Source organism: Tachypleus tridentatus, chromosome 3, assembly GCF_004210375.1.
Source record: "Tachypleus tridentatus isolate NWPU-2018 chromosome 3, ASM421037v1, whole genome shotgun sequence".
In the NCBI taxonomy this organism is placed as follows: domain Eukaryota; kingdom Metazoa; phylum Arthropoda; class Merostomata; order Xiphosura; family Limulidae; genus Tachypleus; species Tachypleus tridentatus.
In genome coordinates this window covers 91,219,548-91,247,093 of record NC_134827.1, presented here as the reverse complement: position 1 = coordinate 91,247,093, position 27,546 = coordinate 91,219,548, and the positions used below count along the sequence as shown (strand labels likewise).

The 27,546-nt window shown below is 33.8% G+C and overlaps 1 protein-coding gene across 13 annotated transcripts in view; it reads left to right on the top strand.

Moving 5' to 3' along the window:
• Positions 1-27,546, top strand: part of LOC143247458 (uncharacterized) — a 136,110-nt gene that overhangs the window by 70,648 nt on the left and 37,916 nt on the right. For 10 of the 13 annotated variants that reach the window (XM_076495606.1, XM_076495602.1, XM_076495597.1 and 7 more), the window contains 4 exons: positions 784-863; positions 15,058-15,474; positions 16,529-16,574; positions 25,044-25,130. In XM_076495606.1, coding sequence (XP_076351721.1) covers positions 784-863; positions 15,058-15,474; positions 16,529-16,574; positions 25,044-25,130 — 630 coding nt within the window. The remainder of the gene's footprint in view (positions 1-783; positions 864-15,057; positions 15,475-16,528; positions 16,575-25,043; positions 25,131-27,546) is intronic. The other 3 variants (XM_076495608.1, XM_076495603.1, XM_076495604.1) reach the window with 1 other exon arrangement.

Genomic DNA, 27,546 nt, shown 5'->3' with positions numbered 1-27,546 from the left:
TACTTTTATATGTGAAACATTAATTTATATTTTCTGGTTCTTGCTCTGGAACTTTTAAGTTCAAGTGAACTGTTTCATTTTGATAGTAACTTAAACAAATTTGCTAGTGGTGTTATGTATACAGTGTTTCATGTTTTCTAAAACCTTCTGCCAGCTCAATGTAGGTAACTCACTTTATAACTTTGCATGTGATAGTACATCAAACTGTGGTTGAATGGTTCTTGTGGGTAGCCACTCGGGTATGATTAACTGAGGAGGAAACGTTTATTTTAAATGCAGTTCTCACAACATAAAATAACTATTTTAGTTAGTATATAGTTTCACATTTTATCAAATTTTTATATCTTAATTAATAAATTAAAATCAAGAAACTAATTTGTGATAGTTATAGTTTTCACATGAGTGAATGAATAGTTTGTAAATTTGAAGGAAAAAAGACTTGGTTCATGCACTTTTGGTTCTATTTAAAGCCTGTATTTTTTATTTCTTTGATTATAGAAGAACAAATATTTTCAGAAATATAAGCTGTATTTATAGTTTTTTTGAAAAAGTATAGTTTCAGGATAACATTGAGGCTAGGAGAAAATTTCAGTTTTTTCTGTAATTTATTTATAATTAGTTGCAGACACTTTGTATAGACATGTTCTTTGAATTTTAATATTTGCATTAGTTCCTTCACTTGTTTAACTTCAGCATCATTCTAACTGTTTTGAAAGAGTAATATGAAAAATACATTTATTTTTGTGGAAGATTTTTAAATAAACTCCTAAATGTTTATTTTAGGTTTATCCAGTGAATGGCCTTCCACCTCAGCCTTCCTTTAAACCATATGGTAACAGTGGCCGACATAATATACGGGGAAGGTAAAATTAATATTTTTTTGGTAGTGATTAATTCAATGTACATCTGGTGTAAACACTTTCACAACAAATAATAAATAATGTATAAGATTAAGTAATCATTTTGTTTTGCAACAAATGACATGCAATGTACAATATTGTAGATAATGATTTTGTTTTGTAAGTGATATGCAGTATGCATGATAGCAGATTTTTCAAGTGCAAATTTGGTAGCAGTTCTTGTGATATGAAGCATCTAAGCCTTTCAATTACAAAAATGGATAATTTAGGACTGCATAAACACACTAAAAAGATTAGAAAGTTTTACTCCTAGAATGTTTATTATGGACTTTCTTTACTACATAACCACAGATGTAAATTGTAATGAAAAGGAATAAACTAATAAACAGAATTTATTTTATTCAAGTTGTATTGCAGTATGCAAGAGTAGTCAATCACAATAAAACTAATGAATAAATTCTTATTAAAAGAATGAGAAATAATTCCAAAACATTAGTACCATCTGCTGTCACCATAGCAATTTCTCAATCTCTTGCATTTCCACTCTGTCAATCTAAGCATTCAGAATGTTTGTTCTCTTTTATAACCCATTCAAATACCTCAGGCAAATTTTTCTAACTTCAATAAGCCCTCAATCTTGGCCCTCTATACAAGTGCATCATCCCAGTAATGTAATCACATTTTCTTGACTAAGCATTTGGCATGGGTTTCTATCAAGAGGATTGTGTTTATTTAGTAATTACGTTATGAATTTAAATGTAGTCAGTGTTTTTAAAGTTATTTTTCTTTTATGACTGTCATTTCATTTAAAAAGAAACTTACCAAAGAGTATGAATACCTGAGGTAATGTTTTTACTACAAAGGCAACCAGATTTATTCTCTTCCTCCTTTGCTATCTGGCTTTTGTCAACAGTCAGGGGAAGGGGATCACTCTCAGTTGCTGATGCCCATGTTGTAAACAATTGAGATGAATATATGTATGTATTTGCAGATTGAGAGGGTCTCTCTTCAAGATGTTCTGATGTGGCTTTTGCAAATCTTCTAGGAGTGACTGGCAAGAATCGACTTGCTTTTACTAGCTCCTTCTTGTGCTAGTTCATCTTCAACAGAAGTTAATTTTGAGCAGCCACATCTAGCCCTTTTTTTTCTGTTGGTTAATAGTTTAAGTTTTGTGGATCTGTCCTATTGTGTATGACTAAATTCTTTCCTTGTTAGCATAAAGGATGGCATGTGATTACTTGGTTTTCCCTCCCAATATTGCTGTTTGTGCTGGAAGATCTGCTGCTCAATTATGCAACAGGACAGCTATGCCTTCTCTCTCACATTTATAGGGTCAGCATACTTTGCCTTATTAGAACCATGAGGATATTAAGATACTTAATGGATGGATTTACTTTTGTACTTGTCACTTTAACTGGAATAGTTTTTCAGATTTGTATTATTTTCGTGATTGTCCAGAGATGTTTATCTTAAATCAATTTTTTTGTCTGGAGTTTATCAACATTCTCATTGGTAATTTGAGGAGTTGAGGATTTTGCTGATGTCTATCTCAGTTATATTGTCTTCTTTCATTCTTTCTTTGACATTGCTGGTTTGTTGTTGGGATTTATTGGGTAGGGACATTGTTAGAAATGGTTGGTTTACCATATTCTTTTCCCAAGGGAGCTACAGGAAGCTTATTTTCTGTATTCCATGTTAGTTGTTGAATTACATAGATGTAAGAATCCCAAATTTGTACCCCTGTTTACCTTCTCTATCATTGACTTCCAACCTTTCTGGCTCTAATTTGGCAGTTTCAGCCACTAGTTTCTCGATCACTCTTGCATGATAGGGTTCATCCATATTCTTCAAGATCTTTGGCTGAGGTGGACTAATGACAGTAGCATCTGGGACTATCCTGGGAGTGGGTGAGAAGTGGAGGTATGATTACATCATTTCCTGGACATCTGTAGTTCTTTCACCAGAGATCCATAGGTGCTCCATCTTCTGGCTTTAGAGTTTGTTATACAACTTGCATCAATTCCATTGTTTTTTCACCCTATTGCTTTTACACCTCCAACAAATCCATGGCAAGTGGAGTTCTGTTTCCAGGCCACAAGGGAGTTGTTAGAGAAAAAGGCAGCAGAGTCCAGCCCATTCATTTGGAAGTTAATTCTCATCTGTGGTGCACAAGAAGAAATGAGATAGGATGATGATTAGATGTCAATCTTGACTGAACCAATTCTTAGATCCTTCTTGTTGCAATGGAATCTTTTATGAACCTATGATGGCACTTTGCAACAGGGCTCTGGATGACCTAGTTCAATGTTACCAATGCTTATCTTCATGTTACTTAGCAGGATCTTCCTGTAGGTTTCTCATTTTGATCATGCAACAGCACCTTGTGTATTCTGCAGAGCTGTTTAAGCTTCTCTCTCACTGGCATTCCTTGGTCCTGTGTACATGTCACATAGATGACTGGTTCCTTCTGGCTCCATTCCATCAATTTAGAACAGCTCTTAGATTCTCCTTTCAGAAGCCACAAAGTGAACTTCCTCATCAGATTGGAGAAATCTTTTTTGTCATTGATTTTATATCTCATCCACTTGGGTATCTTTTTCAATACTCATTTAATTTAACTCAACCAACACTTAACAGGCTTCAAGCCATGAGAAAATCCATCAGGCTTTTACTTCTGTCTCCTCCTCCTACTGCACACGTTTCTTTCTTTTGGAGATGTGTTCACAGATGCATCTCTTCAGGGATGGGGAGTTATCTTTGTGCTTAGGAGGTTCTAGGATAACTAGACAGAAAAATCTACTCTCCATATTAACATTCACAAACTTCTTGTAGTACATTAGCCAGTGGTTTAAGGTCTGTTTTTATTGAGGGTAAAAATTAAGATACATTCCAATAATTCCATAGTTGTATCTTAAATTTCTCATTAAGGAGTCAAACATTTTTAAGATCTTTGTTTTCATATCTTTAATCTTCTCTACTGTGTTCATTTCTATCGTTATCAGTCTTTCAGCATGTCAGTTTCCAGAAGTGATGAATTTAATTGCAGATCACTTGTTTTGACTCAACTGGATTCTTCTGATGAAATGGATGTTTCATAACAAGGTTTTTTAGCAGATTTGCACTCAGTTATTGTCTCCAATGGTTGATATCTTTTCAACACATTGGAATTTTCACTGCAGTTTGTTTTGGTCTTCAATACCTTATCCTTAAGCATTAGAAGCAGATGCTTTCACTTGGAATCAGACAGGTCACCATCTATAAGCATTTCCCCTGATTTGACTTTTGTCCTGGGTTCATTCTGCTCCCTGTTGAGTTCTTAGTTGTATCTGTTTGGCCAGCTAAAGTGTGGTATACACTTTTTCAGCATGCCCACCTCTTCCACTTCCACATTGGAAGTTTGTTGAGACAACCTTAGTTGCATGTTCTCTGCCCAGATGTTTGGAAACTTGGTGTTAATTGGTAAATTAACAGTAAACTTTTTCTTTGCAAAATGACCAATTTATTCAGATGCATTTATCTGTTATGCAATATTCTACGTTTTCCTCACCAGTTGGAACATGGCATGCTCATGTGATGCATGCGACTCCCTCTAAATTGCTCTATAAAATTATCACTTTTCGTTTAGCAGCATTTGAACTCATATGATCTCTTTGTTTAATGCCTCATGTTCAAATTTATTTTCCACATTAAGTGGTTCTTTTTGAATTTCTATTTCAAAACTGAGGGTTGCAGATTCGAATGCCTGCCACACCAAACATGCTCGTCCTTTCAGCCATGGGGGTATTATAATGTGCAGTCAATCCCACTGTTCATTGATAAGAGTAGCCCAAGAGTTCGCAGTGGGTGGTGATGACTAGCTGCCTTCCCTCTAGTCTTACACTGCTAAATTAGGGACAGCTACCACAGATAGCCCTCATGTAGCTTTGTATATTTAAAAACAAACAATCCAAACCAGGAAGAGTATCATAGACCTAATTTGGTTTTCATGGATTTTGCCTTATGTTTGTGATGCACCTTCATTTGCCAACAATACTGGTGACTAGCCATGCAGTTTGAGTATGGTTGGAGTTTTAACTGTTCAAGTTTCTTCATTGTTGCTGTCCCTTTATCACTAACAGTGGCACTTCAGGTTCTGTCAGAAGAAATTGTTGTCCAATTGCTTTCTCCACCTACTGTTTCTCCTTTCCCAGTTTCCTTTCCTCCTCAAGATTCTATCACTAGCAAACTTCTGTCAGAAGCATTTTGGAATTGCTCTTGCAGCAAGCAATCAAACTTGTTTCACTTCCTTCCAGGGGGTTTTACTTGTTTTTCCCCAAGAAAATTGGTGATTGTCAGTCTGTAATTGATATATCTTGTTTAAACCACTTCATATTACTACCAAAGTTTGCCATGGAGTCTTTTATCACCCTGAGATTGGTGTTTTATTTAGGTTGTGGGTGATAAAAATTGTCTCCAATTCTTACCTACAAGGTGGCAGCAGCACCAAAGATCTGTTTATGGTTGTTGGATATTGTGGACTGGGCTTATACACATCATATTTGCCTTATTGTGTATCGTGTGCTGGCTGCTTTTAGTATGGTCATGGATTGTCTTTCATGCTTTGACCTGATATTTTTCATGAAGTGAAAATTAGATCTTGTTTTCAGGGATCTTTGCCTTCACTATGGGCCTCAACACCCAAAGTTACCTCTCCTTTGGCTACCTGTACCTTATCCATAGGCTTTGGCAGTCGATGTCTTTAGCCAGTATTGGTCACATGTCTGTGTATCCTCTTGTCCAGTTACTTGATCATGCGATTTTTGCCATTCATTTCTTGTTGGTTTTTCCTGATTGCTCTTTATTGGCCAGCCCAACCTTCGTGTCTATGGTTTTAATGATTGTTCTCTCTCCACTAGTCTCTCTTCCACATTCAAGCCCTGCATCTTCACACTTTGCTTTTGTCTTGTCCTTAGTGATAAGATGCAGTTTCACACATCGAGTTGCTTCCTTGCCAGCTGGTTCCATACATCAACCTTCTGTGGTGCATCCACAAAAGTGAAAGGTATTCATAGTTGGTTTACAACAAGTAGATTTCCTGCTTGCAGGCATACCATGGTTCATGTTGTAGAATATCTCACCCAGCTTTCTGACCATGAGTCTTCAGTATCTTCAATTTTCAGATCAAGCAGTGCTATCCCATACCTTTCATTTCTCCTAAAACTCTAGTATTTTTTTTGTTCTTACCATGCTCATGCATTTTTTCCACATGTTATCCTGCATTTTCAGACTGGGATGCTAATGTGATCCTACATTCTCTAACTTTATCTCTATTTGCACCACTTTTCTCATGTTCTATGCTTCATCTATTTAATTTTTCCCATAAAACTTTTCTTTTTTCACTTAGCCTGTGATCATTTTTTTTCCTGTACACATCAATAGCTTGGGGGGGGGTTCTTCATTTTGTCCTTGTTCCTTCCTTCATCTTCAGCCAGATTTGTAGAGGCTTCTGTGTCAGGTTGTGTTTTTTTTGGTATTATGTAGCCCATACTGCTTTCTCCTGGGGTGAACATTCCTGACTATTTAATCCATAGCAATTTTCCTTCATTATCTTTCATCTTCTACTCTTACTAGTTGGGTCTGCCTTTTGATTTGATTGATCAATTTTTTTCTTTTCTTCCTCTGGCATGGCCTAGCACATTAAGGCGTGCGCTTCATAATCTGAGGGTCGCGGGTTCAAGCCCGAGTCGCGCCAAAACATGCTCGCCCTCCCAGCCGTGGGGGTGTTATAATGTGACGGTCAATCCCACTATACGTTGGTAAAAGAGTAGCCCAAGAGTTGGCGGTGGGTGGTGATGACTAGCTGCCTTCCCTCTAGTCTTACACTGCTAAATGTAGGGATGGCTAGCACAGATAGCCCTCGAGTTGCTTTGTGCAAAATTCCAAAAAAACAAACAAACAAACTTTTCTTCCTCATAGGCTTCATTACACAAGTCCTCTCATCAGATTTGAAACTTTGCACATTTTCCATTTTCTTGTCTTCATTGTCCAATGGAGGCGATTTTAACAGTTGGGCATGTGGACCATTATCTTCATTATTTTGTGCTTTCTTTTTTGTCATGGTTTTGTCTATCACTTGTGATCATTCTTCAGACTTCATTATAATTCGTACTAGTGTTTGTTTATACTTTTGTTCTTTCAGGAGCCTTTCTCTAATTCTTTATCATATGGATTCTGCTCAGATGTGAGTGGTACCTGACCAGGTATTAAGCTCCAAATCTGCACTGTCCAGCTGTGTGGACTTGCACTTCATCTTCCATGCTCACTGTTGAGGTGGAGTGTTCAACATACAGAAAGTGAATAACCTCAAGATAACTTTATCCTCATATCAGACCATATCAACTCTTTACTGTGTGGGTAAAACAGAAGAGGATTGTTGCTCATCCTTGCCACTGCTGGAGAGAATAACTTTGTGGTCTGCTTATTAAAATAAGGTTTCATTGTAATTTATTGCACTGTACCCAGTGATTTTCCACGAGATTGTACAATGCATTGTCACCCTTTCTTCAAGTGGAGTATGCAAGTCTTTACTACTTAGGTGATTGACCGTGAAGGCACCCTGCTGAACAAGTTCCATGCAATAACCATTCAATTACAGAGTAGGACAGTGGTGTTCTGTGGATGTAGATGTAATATTCTATCATCTTCTGCCTGAAATAACTAATGCAGTAGTGAGATGTAATAATGCAGTTATCTCCATGTGGGACCCTTCATCCTACTTTGGGTTTACAGTGAACCAATCACTGTAAGTCTTCGCACAGGATTTGGGTTCTCTATCTTCTTCCCTCAATTTCTTTTGTCTGTGTTGTGGATCATAGTGGTGGTATGTGGGATTGTTACAGCTCTCTCTTTACTTGTGTATCTTTTGTCCTCTGATTACATGAATGTTATTGCCAGTTGGATGCTTGGGGTCTGTTCTGCAGTTGAAGTTGATTACATGCCAGTAACTTTTGTTACTGGAGCTAATCCTTGTTTCATACCTGGGAATCGGTGATTCTTACTCCTTGGATCTTGAGTTTGAAATGAGGACATTATGATTCTTATTCTACCCTCATGTGGAATATGATACTTCACAAGGTAGTTTTGGATGTAGTTGACTTACTAAGTATGGTCAGCTGTGCCCTAGTCAGTGTGGGATACTAGCTAATTTCCTTTGAGGTGTATTCTTGTATATGGCAAGGAATTTCTCTAAGGAGATCCTGTAGTTTTATTTTGTTTTGTTTAGGATCTGTACATCCACCTAAGTATTTGTTGTGCATGGCAACCTGTGAAAGATAGGATTCTGGTGGTTGAGTGGTGTCTAGGATACTGCAACACACCCTTTTGGTCTTGAATTTTTGGAAATGGGTAGTCTTGGTGGTCTCCCCAGGGTCAGTTGGCTGGATCTGTTGGGACTAGGTTAACTGAGTACCAGTGCTTGGCATTTTCAGTGGATTTTATGAACATTGTATCTGATGCTAGTGTTTGGGTATAGTGTTCATGGTGTTGCTTTGGTGTCCTTGTTTGGAATTGTAGTGTCTTGTAGGAATTTGTGGTGGGTGGGTTCAGTTGGCTCTGAATATTTTTTCTTGTATTATAGATCCCCCCCAAAGTCCTAAGTATAAACAACAACAACAACAACAAAAAAAAACAATGGGTGAGTGACAATGTCTAGAACAATGAACAGCAGTCTCTGCTGCATTCTGCATCTGCACTTTGTTGTATTATAATGCATTTTTTGCCAGACAAATATTTAAGGCAAATGTCTTATTTTTATTTATGATTGGAGGGGCTTGCTGGCTTTCCAAAGTCAGTCAAGAAGTTAGATTCTGGAGGTGTCCTGGTGGAAACGTATACAAAAACAAACAGTAAACTCTGGAATTTAAAAACCAGTGAGAATATACGTATAGGTTACTCCTCATGCTGCTTTGAATTCCTTCCAAAGAGTGATCATTGAGAGATTTGAAGAACATCCCCAAGTCTGAGATTTTTGTGGTTTCTCCAGCCAAGGTGTTTCTGCAGTGCACTGTATCTCCTCTTGCAGGGATGGCTTTATGCTGTCAACCAATGTTAATTAAGAAAGATGGCATGGTTGTAAACAGAAGGGTTCTCTGCCCAGTTCTTCTCTACATAAATAAAAATGGCCACTTTGATATAGAAACTGTTGAAGTTTACATCCTAATCTGGATGACATTAAGGGCTTGGTTGATTCACATTGTCCTATGTCCTTCCTTACAGAAAATATTCCTGAAACCTGTCAATACAGTCATTTTTCAGCAGTTTTGTATATTGGAATGACAGGTTGTGTGATGAATGAGTGCATTTGAAGGGTGGATGCTGGTTGACCAACACACTCATCCTGCCTATGCTTCTTGATGCATCCTTGGAGACCATAACCATCCATGCTTCCTTGGGTCATACCATCACTGTTTGTTCTCTAATTGTCTCCTGGAGAGATTCACAATCAGACTTTAATGCTCTTGCAAAACAGTTACCATCTTCTCAATTTATACTGGGAGACTAATGGACACAATCCCTTCTGGGTTGGTGTTGATATTATTGGGCAGGTTTGTTCTGTGGAGGGTATGCTTTTCAATTGCAACCTTTCTCTTTTCAGTACTGGTTCCTTTACTTATTTTCATGCACTTTTATCTTTTGCTGATATTCATTTGTCTGTTTGCCTTCAGTTTTCTCTCGTTTCCTTTGGAGGATAAACAGTGCCCCACAGGGCAATGATGATTTTTCCTTTAGTTTTGAAGGAGACTGGCTGAGATTGACACTTGACACAAGTGCTGTGGTGGATGTTGGATCTGGCTGACTGGCACTATTTCATCTCTTTCTTGGATGTCAGTCCTACTGTCATTAGTCTACCATCTATTAATGATTGCATAGAAGTGGTAACTGATTGAATTGTTCAAACAATTAATCAGTGATGTTGAGAAAACCCACTTGTAGAGAAATATATATGTAAAAACAATTGTTCATTTTGTACCTAAAAGTGATGCATTTCTCATGGTATCCTTGTTCATGGAAGCTCAGAAATAGGTCCAGAATAGCTTTCACAGATATCCCACTCTTTCAAGCCACATTGATTTCCAGTGGACTGGAATCTCTTCTACCACCAGTTCCAGAATCATATGGCTCAAAATTTAGAAGGTCAATGGGATTTATGCTTCACATCCACTTTCTATCTTATTCCTTGGTGACCAGGAAGTTGCTGATATACAAATTATCACTGCTTCTCTAGGGAAGAATTTTGTTTATTTATCCAGCACCTCTCTTCCCCTGCTTTCATGGCCATAAAGTCTTGGGAAGAGTGATAGCTTTTTTTCTTTTGGGCCTATTGTCCCTACGACTATAATCACCCCTTTATTCTGGTAGAACTCGAGCTGATACTATCACTATGGCAGCACATTGGTTGGATTTGATAATCATTATGAGATGGTGCACAATCTCTCTTATGCCTCTGCCTGTTCTTCTGGTTCTTTTTAACTGGATCTGGTAGAATGTTTTTTCTTTACACTTGGAACAAGACTTGTCCTTTTTCTAATGCTTTATCTTCCATTTGTTTTGACTAGCTGTCATCGTAAGATCTTGGAGAGGATGGTTAATGTTCATCTTGTTTGGATCCTTAAACCAAAAAACCTCCTCTGACCCACCCAATGTAGATTCTGTCTACACTGCTTCACCATAGACCATCTTATTCGACGTGAGACATTGATCGTGGAAGCCTTCCTTATGAGAGAACATTGTTTGTCTTTGATCTTGAGACAGCTTATAACACTACATGGAGGCATTGCATTTTGCCTGACTCCCATTCATGTAGGCTGTGTGACCACTTGCCCCTTTTTTTATTCATCTTTTATTTGAGAGATGATTCCAATTTTGTAGGTTTCCCATTCTTTCTCAAAGGAACTCCGAGCCTCTCAAGGTTATCTTGAGTAAAACACTTTTCAGTATTAAGATTAGTGCTATCATAACACTCCTACTGTTGGAGGCCAGGTATGGCCAGGTGGTTAAATCATTAAACTTGTATTCTGAGGGCTACGGGTTCAAAAATCTCACTCCAAATGTGCTCGTCCTTTCAATCGTGAGATGGGATATTATAATGTACTGGTTAATCCCACTATACATTGGTAAAAGAGTAGTCCCAGGGTTGATAGTAAGAGTAGTCCCAGGGTTGATAGTAGGTGGTGATGATAGCTGCCTTTCCTCTAGCCTTGCTCTGCTAAATTAGGGATGGTTTGTGCAGATAGCCCATGTGTAGCTTTGTGAAAAATTCAAAACAAAACAAATGAACCTACTGTTGGAATTTGGTTTTATGTTGATGACTTGCAAATCTCTTGTTGATAATTGAGTATGACTTTATTCAAAGGTAACTTTATATTGCTCTCAATCGCTTGTCAAAGAAGACCAGAGCAAACAGTTTTACTTTTTCTTTATCCAAACTCTTTGCATCCATTTTTGCCACTAATAGGGTTTACATCTAATTCTGAGCTGTCTTGGTGATGTTCTTCCTGTGGTCTCTGAGGCAAAGTTATTGGGACTTATCTTTGACTATCTTTCATTTCTCACTTAAATCAGCTACATGTCAAATGTACTAGGGCACTGAATGTCTTCTGTCTTATTTGCTTCTTGGCAAGCAATTCAATGTTCTATGCATTTGATCCAAACTGGACTATAGGTCTTGTTTGTGGTTTTGCCAGGATCTTAGCAATGAGAGATGCTGAACTTCATGCACCAGCTAGGACTTCAGCTCTGCACAGGGGCACTTCAATCTAGACTTCATACACTGAGATTCATGAACATCCTCTTCACTTCTGCAATTTGAAACTTTCTTTGTAGTATGCTTCTAAATTTTGATTCTTATCACAGCATCCTTCCTCTGGGCTGTTCTATTTTGGAATAGATGATCTGCCATTCTTACTTTTGGGCTCAGTATCTTGGTGCAGCTGGATGAATTGAGTCTGTTTTTGGATAACATTGTTCTCTCTCCTGATTAGCCCATCCTGTCATTGCTAATTAACATCTCTGACCTTTTTTTGAGTCACATGAAGAAGGTCCAACTTCCAATCAGGAAGTTCCATCTTCTCTTTGCCAAACATCTTTTGAATTATCTCTCTACTCGCACTTATGACTGTAGGTTCTGCCATATTTTGTTTTGTCTTGATGGTTGGTCATAGGGATTCCCTCTACAGTTTGTGGTCACTGACCAGTTGTATGCCATTTCTTTTTGTCTTGGATCATGTAGAACTCATGCAGTACACAAAATATACTATTTACACTGACTTTATCTTTGGCTTTGGAATTGTTTCACATTAGTTCTAATCGTGTTCTCAGTGATGTTCAAAACAATGGGCTCATTTTTCTTTATCTCCTGTTTCTGTCCAGGTTTTCTCTAAATGATCATGTCAGTTTTTGTTAGAACAAGCATGCTGATGTTGCAGCTAACTTCATCTGTTCTGATGCTATCACTGCTGTGTCTGTCCTGTGTATGGATTTTACAGTTCTATATTCTAGGCTTGGCTTTGTGCCAGTTGGTAGTTAGTTTGGTAAAAGCAGCATAACTAACTTTACCTGACTATATTTTCTTTTGCTCTTTGGCTGTCTCATTTCTGTAAGGATCAGAAGAAGGAAGATGTCCTGGCTAGGCTATGCATTTTTCACATTTTTAAACTTGTTGGGTTCTTTTATCTGGGATTGATCTACCAGTGTGTGACCTTTGTGACACTCAAGTCATAATGACAGAGGGAAGGCACCATTTTGCAACATGTCTTTTCTACATGCTTACTCCTGATGTTGTACAGTGTCATAGGCAGTGGTGACACTGTTTAACTTAATTGTTTTAAATATTTATTAGTCATTGGCCATGTTTCTGTTTAAGTGATTTGTGTGCTTTGTTTAGTTTTTCTTTACAAAGTTCAAATCAGTAGTAGTTTAGTAGAGTGTAAGTGTCACATGAGCATGTAATGTTTGTATTGGTGAGATGAAACATGATAATTTGCACAAGACATGCTGAAATCTTGCAATGCCAGTAGGGGGTAAGGAGGGCTTGTGGTATGTGTAAAGAAAGCTTGCACTGAATGGGAATTGGTAATCATGTGAATATCTTTTGGAAACAAATTTTCAGTATCAGAAAATTATATCTGAAGTTTATGCTGGAAATTATACAAAAAACTTCTGGATCTACAGAGGAATACAGTGTATATTGTGTTATTTAACTGTTTGTGTGCTGTTATCATTGGTGGGGCTCTTATTGTTTTCTACCAATTAATTTAGTTCTTTGTATGTTAACCCTTTCACTACAGACTTGGTATAATATACACAAGTTCATCTACATGTTAAGTATTTACACTATAACACTTGATACAGCATGTATATCTTCACAAAATTTGGTAGACTTTTAGTAAAGGCTAAAGGTATTGTATACAAAAAATCAGATTTTTCTTAATGAAATATTTTTTACTAAAGATTTGTTTGCGAAAATAGTGTTTCATCTAGTCTGAGTGTAAAGTGACTTCATGATATGATTGAAAAAATTGTTTTTTGTCCCAAAAACCTCAAATATTATGTAATTTCTAAAACCTCCTCAATAAATTTCAAGTTTGTTTTTAGTAAGATTTATATTTTATTTTATATACTCTAACTTTGTGGGATCTGTCATTTGACCACTCTTGCAGACATCATAAAAGAAAAAAAAAAGTTAGGAAATGAATATAAATTGTTCTTTTTGTGCTAGAATGACTACATGTAACATTAAAATACAAATGTTTAAGTAGCCTAAATCTTATAATACATGTTTGTTCATATATATTTTATTATATTGATCTTCCCGTAATCTGAGGGTCATAGGTTCGAATTCCCGTTGCACTGAACATGCTTGCCCTTTTAGCCGTGGGGGTGCTATATGTGATGGTCAATCCCACTATTCATTGGCTAAAGTAACCCAAGAGTTGGTGGTGGGTGGTGATGTGATGACTAGCTGCTTTTCCTCTAGTCTTACACTGTTATATTAGGGACGGCTAGTGCAGATAGCCCTTGTGTAGCTTTGTACAAAATTTGAAAAACAATTCAAAAAATATATTGACCTTCTATTAATATCTAGCTAGCAATTATATGACTTGCATTGACATGACGTATGCGAGTTGTGTCCAGTAATATGAAACTGACATATAGTCTTCTGTCTTTGCTGTGTTTTAGTGGACTAGTATTTTGTAATATTTAGTCACATTTAAGTTATTATATATGTATATAGATTATTACTATTTAGAAATAAATTATTAAACTTGTTTTTCTTAAAATACAGAACAATAAATCAAGAAGGAAAGCAAACAATTCTTTTTGCTATGACATTTGTACTTAGTTGTTGCTGAGCCTTTTAAAATTTTGTATGTGGAGGATAAACAATTTTTTAGGTTTTGTATACAAGCTGAATAACCAAAAAAAGTCATTAATTACACTAGTACCATAGAAATCCACTAATTTATTAAGCACAGTAACTAAAATGTATTTAGATTTAAAAATATATGCAACTTCAAGCAGACAAGACACAATATACCTCATTGAAATCTTGGTGCAATAAACATGGTAGCCTTTTCACAGATTAAAATGTTTGAGAAAATAATTTGTACGAAATTATAGACTTAGTATTTTGACATCACAAACATCTAATTTTAAACATTGCTGCATTCATTGTACTGTATTCAGGTGTGTCCATGTAACATTTACTTTTAAACTAAGAACTCCTATATAATAGTTTGAATTATCTGCAATTTGATTTGAAATTTATTGACATGCAAGTCAATAAATGTGATGACATGGCCTTTGACCTGTGACCCATCATGAAAGGATTAAAACTTGTAACAGTTAGCGCAAGTGATTGTCTGAACAAATTAGATAAAATCACTTATTTTCTATATGATACACTGGGAATCTTGGCAGTAATTAGTGAAATTAATTGCAATATTAATGGTATTTTGTTGACATTTTTGTGCACCTTGATTATAAGTAGCCCAAAATTATGAACCTACAGGCAGTTTGGTGCATAACTAGTTTTGAGAATTTAATAGATCTCATTGGTAATTCTAGAGTTCATTAAGTGATATTTGTAGGAATAAATTACATGGTATGCAGTAAGATGCTGTTTTTTAAAGGATTTTTCAAAATATTACTTCCATAATAGGGCTTCGAAATCCTATAATCGTGGTCAGTATTCCTATAGTCCAGAGCCAAGGTCTAGGTTTTTTGATCAAAGAGACATTTCCTTTATGCAACAACCTCAGCCAGCTTCAGCATCTCTTCTGAGAACTGGGTTCACTTACGTTCCATATACCTTGACCTCTCACAATCCTTATGGATTTGGCATGGACATTCAAGAATTTTTTACCTTTCCTAAACAACCTGATAGTCATCTGCATAACTTTTACTCTCAGTACAATACCCATAATCGTCAAGGGTCTTCTGCTGTTACTGGTTTCAAAGGAGTTACTCGGTCAACTAGTTCTTTATCAAACAAAGATTGCAGTGAACAGGAATCTTTCAGCCCAGTTAGTTATACCCTGGAGCCTAGGGTGAAGAATGCTGGAGCACAATCACAAAGGTAAAATGTAACTTCTATTGTACCAAAAATTTGCCATTTGATGATAAATTAATGTGTTTTGGTATTGATCTCCACCTTAAGGGCCTGACTTTGTGCTTTGGTTGACATTTCTCTTGTCAAAAAAGTCTGTTTAAAATATTTGATGAAAACAACTTAAAGTAGTTCGGGAATAAGAATGAATTCAAGACTGTGGGGTCATTAGCTAAACATGATTGCTGTGGGCTTAATCCAGGGTGTGAGTATGTGTTGTGTAAAAATGGGCTTGGAAATGGAACCATGAATCCTAGTATGACCCCAAAAAGGTCTTGAGGTTTGGGTTTTGTTAAGTTTTATAAACTATGGGGTAGCTTCTAAAATTAAATATGGTATATTGACTGTTTTGTTTAATTGAACAAAATTATGAAGTTTAATTTATTTTTATAAAAATATATTTTAAGTAATCTGCTAGATCATTTGCTTTTAATTAATCTGTGTGAGAAACAGATTAAGTTTCAGCATCATATCCTACCCAAACTCCATTGGTTTCTTGTGTGTATGAAAATGTAACTAGTATTTATAAGTTTAAAATTTTTAAAGTTGTTTGAAGGAATATTAAGTGAAGATGCTGAAATTCATTATTTTTATATAGAACACAAAATACTACCCAGCAATCTTGTAATTATATAATTTAATATTAATAAGATAAAGGATAGCTCGTCACTTTAAGGAAAAAAATCTGGATTTAGAAAATTAAAACAAGATAAATTATCTTAAGATGTAATAAGTTTTTCATTTTATTAGACTTGAAGAAGAGCATCATTTAAACAAGTGTGAACCAATTGGATGACTGTTACTTTTATCTTCATCAGCTTAGTCTTTCTGTACATACACACAGACAGAGTTAGTATTAAACAAGTGGACATGAAGTTTTGATGTTGAATATACCATCATCATTAAGCACAACTTAGCCCTGCTTTTGCTGAGGATTTATTGCATCATAAACTTTACTAAAGAGGAATATGTTTAATCAGTATACTTCATTAATTATACAGTGGAATAAAATTTCCCTTTACAGAAGTTGGGCTGGACAAAAAAAGAAAGAGGAATTTAATCAAAAAGTGGTGAGTTGTTTCTTAGTTTGTTCAAGGATTGTTTTTGAAGTTGGTCATAATTTAGATTTGTTATTTAAATAAAGGTCAGTTTATTTATATAATTTCATATAAACTGATATTTGTCATTTTAATGTTTAATGTTTGTATCTTAAACTTAAGAATTAAGTTAAACTACTGCAAATTGTACCAACTAAGAGGCTAATCCTTCCATTGTATGTTTGATTGTAGTTAATATCCATGAATAAAAACAACCATCAACTAAAAAATTAAAAATTTTTTATGTTTTTATAAAAATAAAAGGCACTAAAATTTAATAGTAATCTTTTTTATTAAGTATTTTAAAGGAAAAATAGGTTTTATATACTTATGTGAGTGATAAGTGCTGTAATTCTTTGATCTTAATATCAGATTGATTTGTGAAAAACTTCTAAAGTAAACAAACCTCAAAGTAAATGCAAGAAATTGGAAAATTAAAAAAAATTGAATAAGTATAGTGAACGCTTACCATTAATCATAGCCTCAAATATAAATTTTGTATTCAAGTATTGAGAACTATTAAATACTCTAACAATTAAAACTTCACATAATCACTGTTGAAGATGATGATTGTAACATTTTTGTTTTCAGTCTCAGTGTTGTGTATAGGACACTTTTCTGTGAAGCCCATTACTGATAGATTAGGAAGTTTTTGTATGATTACTGGTGTTTTAGAATTTTTTATATTTAGTGAAGTTTGTTTTTTGTATTAGTTAAAATCAATGCTGTTTTTTAATTTTGAAACTCCTATCTGAGGTTATTTTGAACCATATAATACTTGCTTCTTGATACTGATTCATTTATTTTTGTATTATTTAAGGTCTCCAAAACCAATACAAAAAATGAAAGTGATTTTTATTCAAAATAGTTTACCAAAGTATAATGCGTGATGATGAAAAAACCCACTTGTAGAAAAATATATGTAAAAGCAGCTGGTATGTGGTCAACTATTGGTCAGTTACTTTTCTTTCTTTGTGAACCTGACAATGACCAAAGAAGGTCGAAACATTGTTTGCTATTCTACATAGCACTTTATCTTCGCATACCAGCTGTTTTTACATGTACAATTATCAATGTATACCTATTTTGAGAAAAGAAACTGTTCTATTTTATGTAAACTTGGCAAGAAACCTAGATATTTCAACATAAAACCAAAAGTATTTGTATATGATCAGAAACAGGTTAAGTATACAAAATATTTTAGTAATGGTTAAAGTTTCAACATAAGTTAGTAATTAGAATGATGCTCAACACCATCAATCTTAGAATAATTCTGTTTTTGTCTACACTGCAAATGTGCATGCATCTATCTGATTGCCCATGTGCCCTTCAACAAATTAAAAAAAAAGGTGAATGTAAATATACTTTAGTCGGTATTTTGTACAACAACATTAAAAGCATATAAAAGTTTTTAAAAATGTATGTTAGGTTTTACAGCTATATTGAGTTTTCTCGTAGTTGTTATGGTTGAGAGATTGCTGTCTTAGTTTGTCTATTCATGTCATTAACTGCATTTATAGCAGCAATTTCTCTTTGTCAAAAACTTTTCTGAACTACTGTATAATTTCTATATATTGGTATTTGGTATTCACTAAAATATATTGTTTCATTGTGAAACTTCACTATATATATTTCCCCTTTAAATTTATTTGGGCTAGAATTTAGAACCAAACTGTCATATTTTCTACAAACCTTAATTTTGTCATGGTAGAGAGATCTACTAGTAGTTTAACTAATCGGATCTGTCTTCCAGATGTTGACAGTTAAGTCAATGTACAATAAAGACAGGCACAAGATTGTTTTCAGTATTGTAGATGGCTTGTATGAATCTAGCTGAAGGAACTGATATAGGAGATATTTCATTTATCGGGATAATATTTTAGTATTTGTTATAGTTTTGTAGACCATCAGTGGATCTTTTGCATTTATGCCAACACATGGCATTAGTCTTTCTGTTTGTATTCATTCTTTGCACTTGTTAACTTGTCTCAATGATTAGTGAGAATATGTTACTGCAGTACCAATGAAAAATTTCTTATTTTAATAGAAATATTGTCTGACAAGTGCTCTTGCAAACACTCGGAAGTGTTTTGGGACTTGTAGATCTGAGATACCTGAGAAACTGTTGTATTTTGCAGATATCTATAATAATATATGTATGGTGTAGATGCATACTTTATTCTGTGGATATATCCATGCTGTTACATACAAAACTGTTACATGAATAGCATAATTTATCAATGGGTGTTGCATTACATAAATGACTTGGAGTATTTAGTGAGCAGAACTGCCAGGCAGTGTTTGATCAGGAAGTTAGTATGTTGAAATTTGAATTTAAATGTAATTAATAATTTACAAATCAAGGAAGGTATACTATTTTTTTTATTCAATTCTGGTGATAAGACTGATATTTAAAACTAAAATGTTTTAAAGCTTGTGGATTTTGTGGTAGTAATGAGGTCAGCTTATGCTACATTAAAGGAAAGTATTTTGCTTTTTGATGTTCATTAATATCAGTTGAGTGTATTAAGTTTGACAGAACATTTTTTTAATGGGTAAAGTGTCAAGAAAGTGATTTTGGATAGCCATACTAAATCTGTTGGTTTTAATTTTGTATATTTATTCTGAATATATTTCCTATGATTGTAGTTTTACTAAATATTTTCATGAGGGGTGCCAGTAGAATTAAATGTGAAATAATATTGAAGAGGGTTAATACATATTAGTGTTATTTTGACTAAAGATGTTGCAGAATAATAATGACAATACCACCTACATTTGACCCTTATCATGAACCATGGTAGTGGTTCATAATAGGGATTGCTCATTTCTTGTGTGTTATTTAATATTCTTTAAACCTACAGCAAAAGATGACTGAATACTTTAATAAAACCTGGGCAGTATTACTAAATGTATCATTGTGTATTGTGCAGGGTTATTTGTAAGATTGACTACCTAGTAATCCAGTATTTATAGACTTCCCATATAACTACAGGATATGAACATAGTAGAAATGTATATATTTTACAGGAATTTCCATCTCGTGTGTTGATTACTGTCATCACTATCAGTGATGTCAGGAGCAATATCCATCTAATCTATATGGAGCCATTCTGAAGGTTATTTCCCAAGATAGCATCATACATCAACTATGCATTTTGTTAAACGGAACTGTTTCAAACTAGTTAATGTTGTTATAATAGACTTGTGTCCATGATGGACATAAAAACCTAAAGAAACAAGATTATTAGATATTAATTTTAAAAGGGGGAATAAGGGATTTTCAAAAACTAAAGAAACAAGATAGGTAGCTTAAAGTGAAAATACAAGTTTAAAAAAACAATGTTAATGTTTGAGATGAGGTGTTAACACTTTCCTCAAGCTACAAATCCCTTTTTTGAGTCATTTTCTAAAAGCTGTAATATTTAGGAGAGTCAAGATAGGAATTTGTAGCTTGAAGAAATAACTTGAATACTGTATCAAACATTAAGCTTGTTTGTTTTGTTTTTTTGAAATTGTATTTTCACTTTAAGCTATCTATTTTGTTTTTTAGTTTTTTTAAGATTTCTATTCCCTTTTTAAATTAGCAACTTTTAATAATCTTGTAAGTTTTATTGTAATAAGTTTCTTTTATCCATTCTTTAAACAAATGATGCATATCTATTAAGTTTACTGAAAGTGTTTCAGTTTTTCATAGGTTAAAATAATCAAATGTGTCACAACAATATTAGTTTGGAAAATTGTGCTTTTGGATATGCACTGTGGCCAGGGCTATTACAATTCTTCCTTTCATTGGTAATCTGATGTTTAGGATAAATGTTTTAACTATTTCTATAGTTTTGTCTTCATAGCCCATGTAGGAGAAACTTAGCTCAAGGGTCACTATTTGTATTGTTTTGTCTTCGTTGCTCATCTAGCAGAAAACAAGTTCAGGTGTCCCTTCATGGGTGGTTTTGTCTTCATGGTCTGTAGGAAGAAAGTTGCTTAGGTGTCACTACTTTTATTGCTCATCTTCATGATTTATCAAAGAGAAAAGGAGCTTAGGTGCTGCTACTAGTATATTTAAGCTTTGTAACCTGCTTAGAAGGAAAATAGTTCAGATGCTATAATTTGTATAAGTTTGGAAAGAAATTAATTTGCAACATTGTAGGATTATGTGATGAAATAAGATGTGAATCACTTTATCAAGACTTACCCAGCACAATGCTGTAGATACTGCTTCATTGATTTGTGAATCACTTTATCAAGACTTACCCAGCACAATGCTGTAGATACTGCTTCATTGATTTGTGAATCACTTTATCAAGACTTACCCAGCATAATGCTGTAGATACTGCTTCATTGATTTGTGAATCACTTTATCAAGACTTACCCAGCACAATGCTGTAGATACTGCTTCATTGATTTTGCACTTTTATTTTTGTTCTGTTATTGTACCATTTGTGAAACCATTATTTCAAAACCGAGCAGAAAAGTTGCAAAATATGTTACTGTTGTAATGAAAGCTGGTTGTATCAGATAAATGCTTAACTTTCAGTCTAAGCTTCTTTCTACTTTATAATTAGTAAGAAAATGCATATTTATTATGAGAACTGGAAAAATATGAAATTCTGTATTAGTTGTAACAGTCATCTTTCAACTAACAAACTTTGGTTTTTCTTGTACACGTGTTAATATTTTACTCTCCAATGCTATACTATATTGAATCTAAGCATAATTGAAGTTTGAACTGATATTACGCGAATAAAAACCACATGTGCGTGCATACAAATGTAATGTTATAACTGTTTTATAGGTTATCAGAATATTCTGAGACTGATGGTGATCTGAAAAACATTGAAACATTATATTTGTTCTCTACAACATTAATTTAAAATGGGTTCCTTGGCATTATGGTGCACCTTTTAACTATTTTTCAGTACTACTATAATTTTTATCTGGGATACCTGAGAGAATAGCTAAACCATTAAGGTTAAGTAAATATGCATATTGATGAACACTTACGGACTATAATTCCAAATTTACAGAATGCATTTTTACAAAAAATGTCAAACTTTTAGTCAACAGTACAAATTTGTGTTCACTCCTTAGCTGCAGAATGTGCCACATGGTGCAATTGTAAACAGATAAGCAGTTGCAGAACATGCCATATGGTATGCTTTAATTTCTTTTGAGCAGCAGCCTGTTGAACACACCAAATTGATTACTAGATTTTGATTGGTTGATAATTTTTCTTAATTCTCCACAGCTGAGGGGTTAAAGTTTCTTACAGAAGTATGTCTGAAATGTTAGTCAGTGTGACTTTGAATTCTAACATAACAAATGTAAGTAAGTGTTCATATGAATAAATTTTGCCCATGATGCAGTTTGTGTATTACATTTGTGTAACTTTTAAAATATCTTAAATACACTTCTAAAGTTCTTTCAGTATTCATGTATATTGTGCTTATTCTTCTCTACCATGAAATGTTGTGAAATCAACAATGTAGGGTAACATCAAAGACTGACTTTGACATCAAATACATACTATGTTGAATGGCACTTTATACAAGATTGGGGAATGCACACTTTTATCTTGCTCATATCTGTGAGGGTTAATTTGCCATGATAAGCAAGATATTTAGGTGGATTTTGTCTAAGAAGTGATGTTCAGAAGATATTTTAAATTTAATTCTATACAATGCAATATACTAAAATTTTCTTGACATTCTTAAATAAATGTTTATTTTTGGAAAATGTTTCATCAGTGTAAGTTGGGTTTGAAAAAACTCATTGTATTGTTTAATAAAACAAGTCTAATAAATGAAGTTAATTTAGTCAGGAATTTCTCTGACTAAAGACAACTAGTACTTGTGCTAATTGTAGTTAATTTTTCTTAAATGCTCAGGTTGATAAGTAAATACAATTAAAACAAACTTTTAGTTTACACATTAAATTCACTTTATTTGAGAGTGATCTGCAGTTTCATATGCATTTAATGTTTCAATGCTCTTCAGCATGTCATCTTCAGAAGTGTAGATCATAAAAAAAACTTTACACTATTTATGTAATCTATTCAATAATGTGAGGGAAAGCTATAAAGTAATCTTCTCGCGACTTACACTTGTGAGGGCGTTGAGCATCAAACGTGAAGTGTATTTCAGACTATAGATCTTTCTCAAGTAAAATTAATTTTATTGAACAAATTAAAATGTTTGCTGTTTTTAATTATATTTATTAGTTTATCCACATATTCCTTTCGTGGAAGAGCTGCTTTATGTGTGCTAAATTAATCTTTTTCAACATCTGTAGTTGCAGTAACAAGTTCCTATTATGTCTCATTTCTGACTAAATTTGGCCATTTTGTAAATGTTATAAACAAAATTACAAAGTTTGTCTCCTTAAGAACTGAGTGTAGTAACCTTATGTGCGTCTTTATGCTAATTTGAGCAGAAAACTTAGCAACAGAAGTATCAGAGTTAACTGACCTTTGAGCTGCTTGTGTTGCTTTGTATGGATGTTGTACTATTCTGAATGTTCACATAAGTTTAATAACCTTAACAATATGTAGGAAAACGTGTTATTTTAATAAAGTAGTTTTCCTTAACTATGCAGATATTATATAATTCGATTTTGCTGAGCTTATCTAAAGTACAGGATGGTGTGTGTTTGTGTTTTAAATTAAGAACTACCCTTCTTTAGAGAAAAATTTTGTCAGAGGCATACTGTGAGGACCAACCTTTTTTGGGGAAAGGTTGACATAATACAGGACATATAAAACTAATATACAAATAATGTTTATGGTGGCTTCATTTAAGGATAGCTTTGATATGTCAGTTGAGAAGTACATAGCACACTTAACACTCTGTGACAATTTTGAAAAATTTGGTGTCATGCCATGAAACAGCTTAGTGTTTGTACTGTATTTATATTTTTTTACTAGAATAACCAACCATGAAAGGCTGTGGGTGGCTTGTTTTTAATGGATATGATTTGGTATATAATATACTAGATATCTTAATGAATGTCTACTATAGAAGTTGAATACATTCCATGTTTTTCGTATCTGATTATGCTAATTTTGAAGTTTGTGGATCTTAAAAGTAGCCTATCATCATAGTTTCCACTGTAAAAGGCTCCTGGCCTGGCATGGCAGGTTAGTTTAAGTATTTGACTTGTCATCTGAGGGTCGCGGGTTCAAACCTCCATCACACCAAACGTGCTCACCCTTTCAGCAATGGGAGTACTATAATTTTACAATCAATCCCACTATTATTGGTAAAAGAGTAGCCCAAGAGTTAGTAGTAGGTGGTGATGACTAGCTGCCTTCCCTCTAGTCTTGCACTGCTAAATTAGGGACGGCTAGTGCAGATAGCCTTGGTGTAGCTTTGCGTGAAATTCAAAAACAGACAAAAGACTCCATCTTAAAGGTATATCTAAAGCGTGACATTTTTCCTTGTATATGTTTGACAGCAATACACGTGCTCTGTTTGGCAAAGGAACTACTGTATACAAGGAAAGATGTTAATGCAAATTTCATTCTCTAGTTTCTGGAAGTATGTTACAGTTGAACAGATGTATATTATGAAAGCAGCTTGTATACCTATGACTTTTCTTTTTCTAGATGGAGAATTGTCTTCATTATGTTGCATACTTTTGTTTGGGACATGTTGATGGCTTTTGCTACTGAACTTTGTGTTTGTATTCTTGCTTATCACAAGATGCTGCAGTTTGAATTATAAAGGCTGAGGTGACTTGTTGCATATTTCTGAGTGATCCTGTTTCACTAAGTTTATCCATATTCTTTTATTTGCCAAAACCATTAACTACAAGAGATATCTTGTAAATATTAAACCCCCAGTTTGAATACATCTCTATTGGAAGACTATTATGTATCCTTCCAAAAGTGATCATTTTTTTTTCTGTAGAATCACAATCTATAAAAGGAGAAACAATGTCAAAATGCAATTCTTACGTGTTCTGTTTCACCACTGTGGTTGTCACAAGACTTCAAAATCATTTTTTATATAGCATACTCTGTGTTCAAGGCACAAATTGTGTTTGTACATTTGTACTAAAGTATTCTTAATATTTTTAATATTTTGCATTTTTATTCATTTTCAAATTTTTCTAGCTGCTTAATCAGTAAATCAAGGATATAAACCTTTTGTTACTTTAGTTAGCTTTTATATGAAATTCTCTCACCTCTTATTTGGTTATTTTTTTGACAGTTTCATTTCAATACTTGTATATGATTGAAATTATTTACCAGAATTTCTTACATCCTTGTACAAGGATGTGAAATCTGGTTGGGTGGCAGCAATGCAGTAACTTTGTGCAAATGACACCGACCTATCAATCTCAGTTTTGCTTGACACTTGGGACACTGGTAATAGTATTATTTGAATTTATTTTTGCAGTAAGAATATTAGCAAGTGCATTTTTCTTAACATTTCTTTTTAGGATAATGGTAGTAACATGGAAGAGAAATTTGATGCTACAGATTTTGATTTTGAAGCAACCTCTTTTCCCCCACTTCCTGGATCTAAAGTAAGTAAATTTAATTTAATTAAAAAAGTTACAAAAATAATTACCAAATATACCAAAGTTTAGTAATCATAAAGAAAAAATTAAGAGATGATCTGTGAGTCTGAAATACACTTAAAAACTTGGAAAGAAGAAACATAATGGACTGGGCATGGCCTAGTAGTTAGACCATGAATCCAGGAGGCCATGGTTTATACCTCATTGCCAAAAAAATTTGTGTTGCCCACTGTGTGGCCTTGGGTACATTATAAAAGTGATAATCAGATCACATTATTTGGTTAGTGGTTAGAGTTGGCAGTGGGTTCTATCTGCCTTCCCTCTAGTCTTTTTAAGTTCAAAATTCCGGATGGCTAGTTGAGTTTGCACTTTATAGCTTTGTGAGAATATTTGAAACAACCAAGAAACAAGTATGTATGCCTTGATGTGTGTATTGAGATGTTAACAAAAACATTTGCTGTGTGCCTCTTGTGTTTGATAAGTCTTTAATGGTCCGTTACATAAAAACAGTATCTCAGTACTGTTTTCAAAACATAAAACAATTAAACAGTGTTGCTCTTTTGAACTACACAGTCATGAATATTACAATTAAATATAAATCATGAATGCAGTTAAATTTATTAACAATTTTGGAGAAGTTTCCTTTATAGTATAAAAGTTGCCAGAATAATCACCAAATTTTCATATACTGAATAGTACATGGCCTTGCAGTATTAAACTTTATATTAGTTACATAGAGGATCACAATCTATTGCATTTTGTTCTTCAGTAACAATGCCTAACTTAAAGGCTAACATTAATATTTATTTTTGTGCTTTTATTGTATATTTCTTGTGTTAAGCTCACTGATAGGCTGGAAATTTTATCCTTTTACCTTAGTTTGTTTTCTATTCAGATTATGTAAATTAACTGCATGTCAAAAGGATTATATTATATAATATAGCAAAAAAAACATGGATGTAACTGATAATTAGTTTTAAATATTAACTGCATGCACCTGTGACAGAAATATTTTCTAAATATTGTAAAGAATTATAGATCAGCCATTCTTAATTCATGTGCATTCAGTAGCCAAATACTTAAATTTGAATAGAAATCTATAATTTCTTTAAGATATCAGTTGAATAAGTAGAAATAATATTATTGAAAGTATTTGAAATTATTGTGTCCTGATAGTGAGTTTTATGTGAAGGATGAGAGTGAAGATGGTGGCAATTTTGAAGTTATTGATTATGCTGAGGAAAAAGTAAAATAAGATTCATTTCAGTGTGGAATTGAACAAACATAAGATGAGATAAGACAATGAACCTCAAAATAATTGATAACAGCTACTGCAAAAACCTTTAGTGGATCATTGGACACTAAACTTTGTTACTTTTAATGGTATTGGTTGTATTGAAGTTTGCACAACAGAATTTCAGCCACTTAAATATTTCACTTTGTTTGAAAATTATTTTATCAATTATTTGGAAAGTGAAACAAACACTTGTTGACAATTTAAGAAGGTCCTGTATTAAAAAATGGTTTTTGACAACCAACAGAAAAGACAGAAAAAATGAGCTTCTTTGGTTGAAATTTTTTGAGTATTATTCAGAAATTCCTGACAAATGTATTGGTTATAATAATGCTGATGAAGCCATGTTACTATTTTACTATCCATGGTGTAAAAATCTGTCAAACAAAACAGGTGTCACATTTTACTTGCATAGTAACTGTAAATTATTATATTAATTTACTGTGGGGTACAATAACAGACCCCTCTAGATTGAGCTGTTTTTGGTAGCACTGGAGTTACTGTTAGTAACTTTTTATATTTTCAATCTTTGTAAAATTTGCATGTCTTGCTAAGCACCTCAACATTGCAGCTCCTTTCTACACTACTGCAAGTAAACTATAAACTGAAGTTTTTGTTTGTAAATAGCATAAAGGAACAATTATAACATCTATTAAATATCTGTTATTATTAGCCTCAAAGACTTATTTATTTTCACAAATATAAAATAGCCCTATGCATGCGTTAGTGTTGGAAGTGAAGGATTTCATTTTTCACACTCGCCCACTTCCAGATGTTTACTTGTAGTTCTAGCTTGGGTTTTCAATAGAAAACAGCATCAAGTTTAATAACAGATAACTGTCATAAAGTAATAGTTTGAAAAACTTGCCATATGTATATGTATGTTTCTTTTATAAATGGTTCAATAAGTGTTTTTGAAAATGTCATTATTTCCAATTGGATTTATTTAAACATAAAAACTGACTTTAATAGTTTTGAACTATCACAATATCCAAATGAGTCTGAAATGGGTATAGTTCTGATAATAAAATTTTAAAATAACTAAATGAAAGGGGGAACATTCATTAAAGTATATCACTATCAGTGCAACTTTAGGGACACAAAATACTTTTCTTATCTTCCTAATTA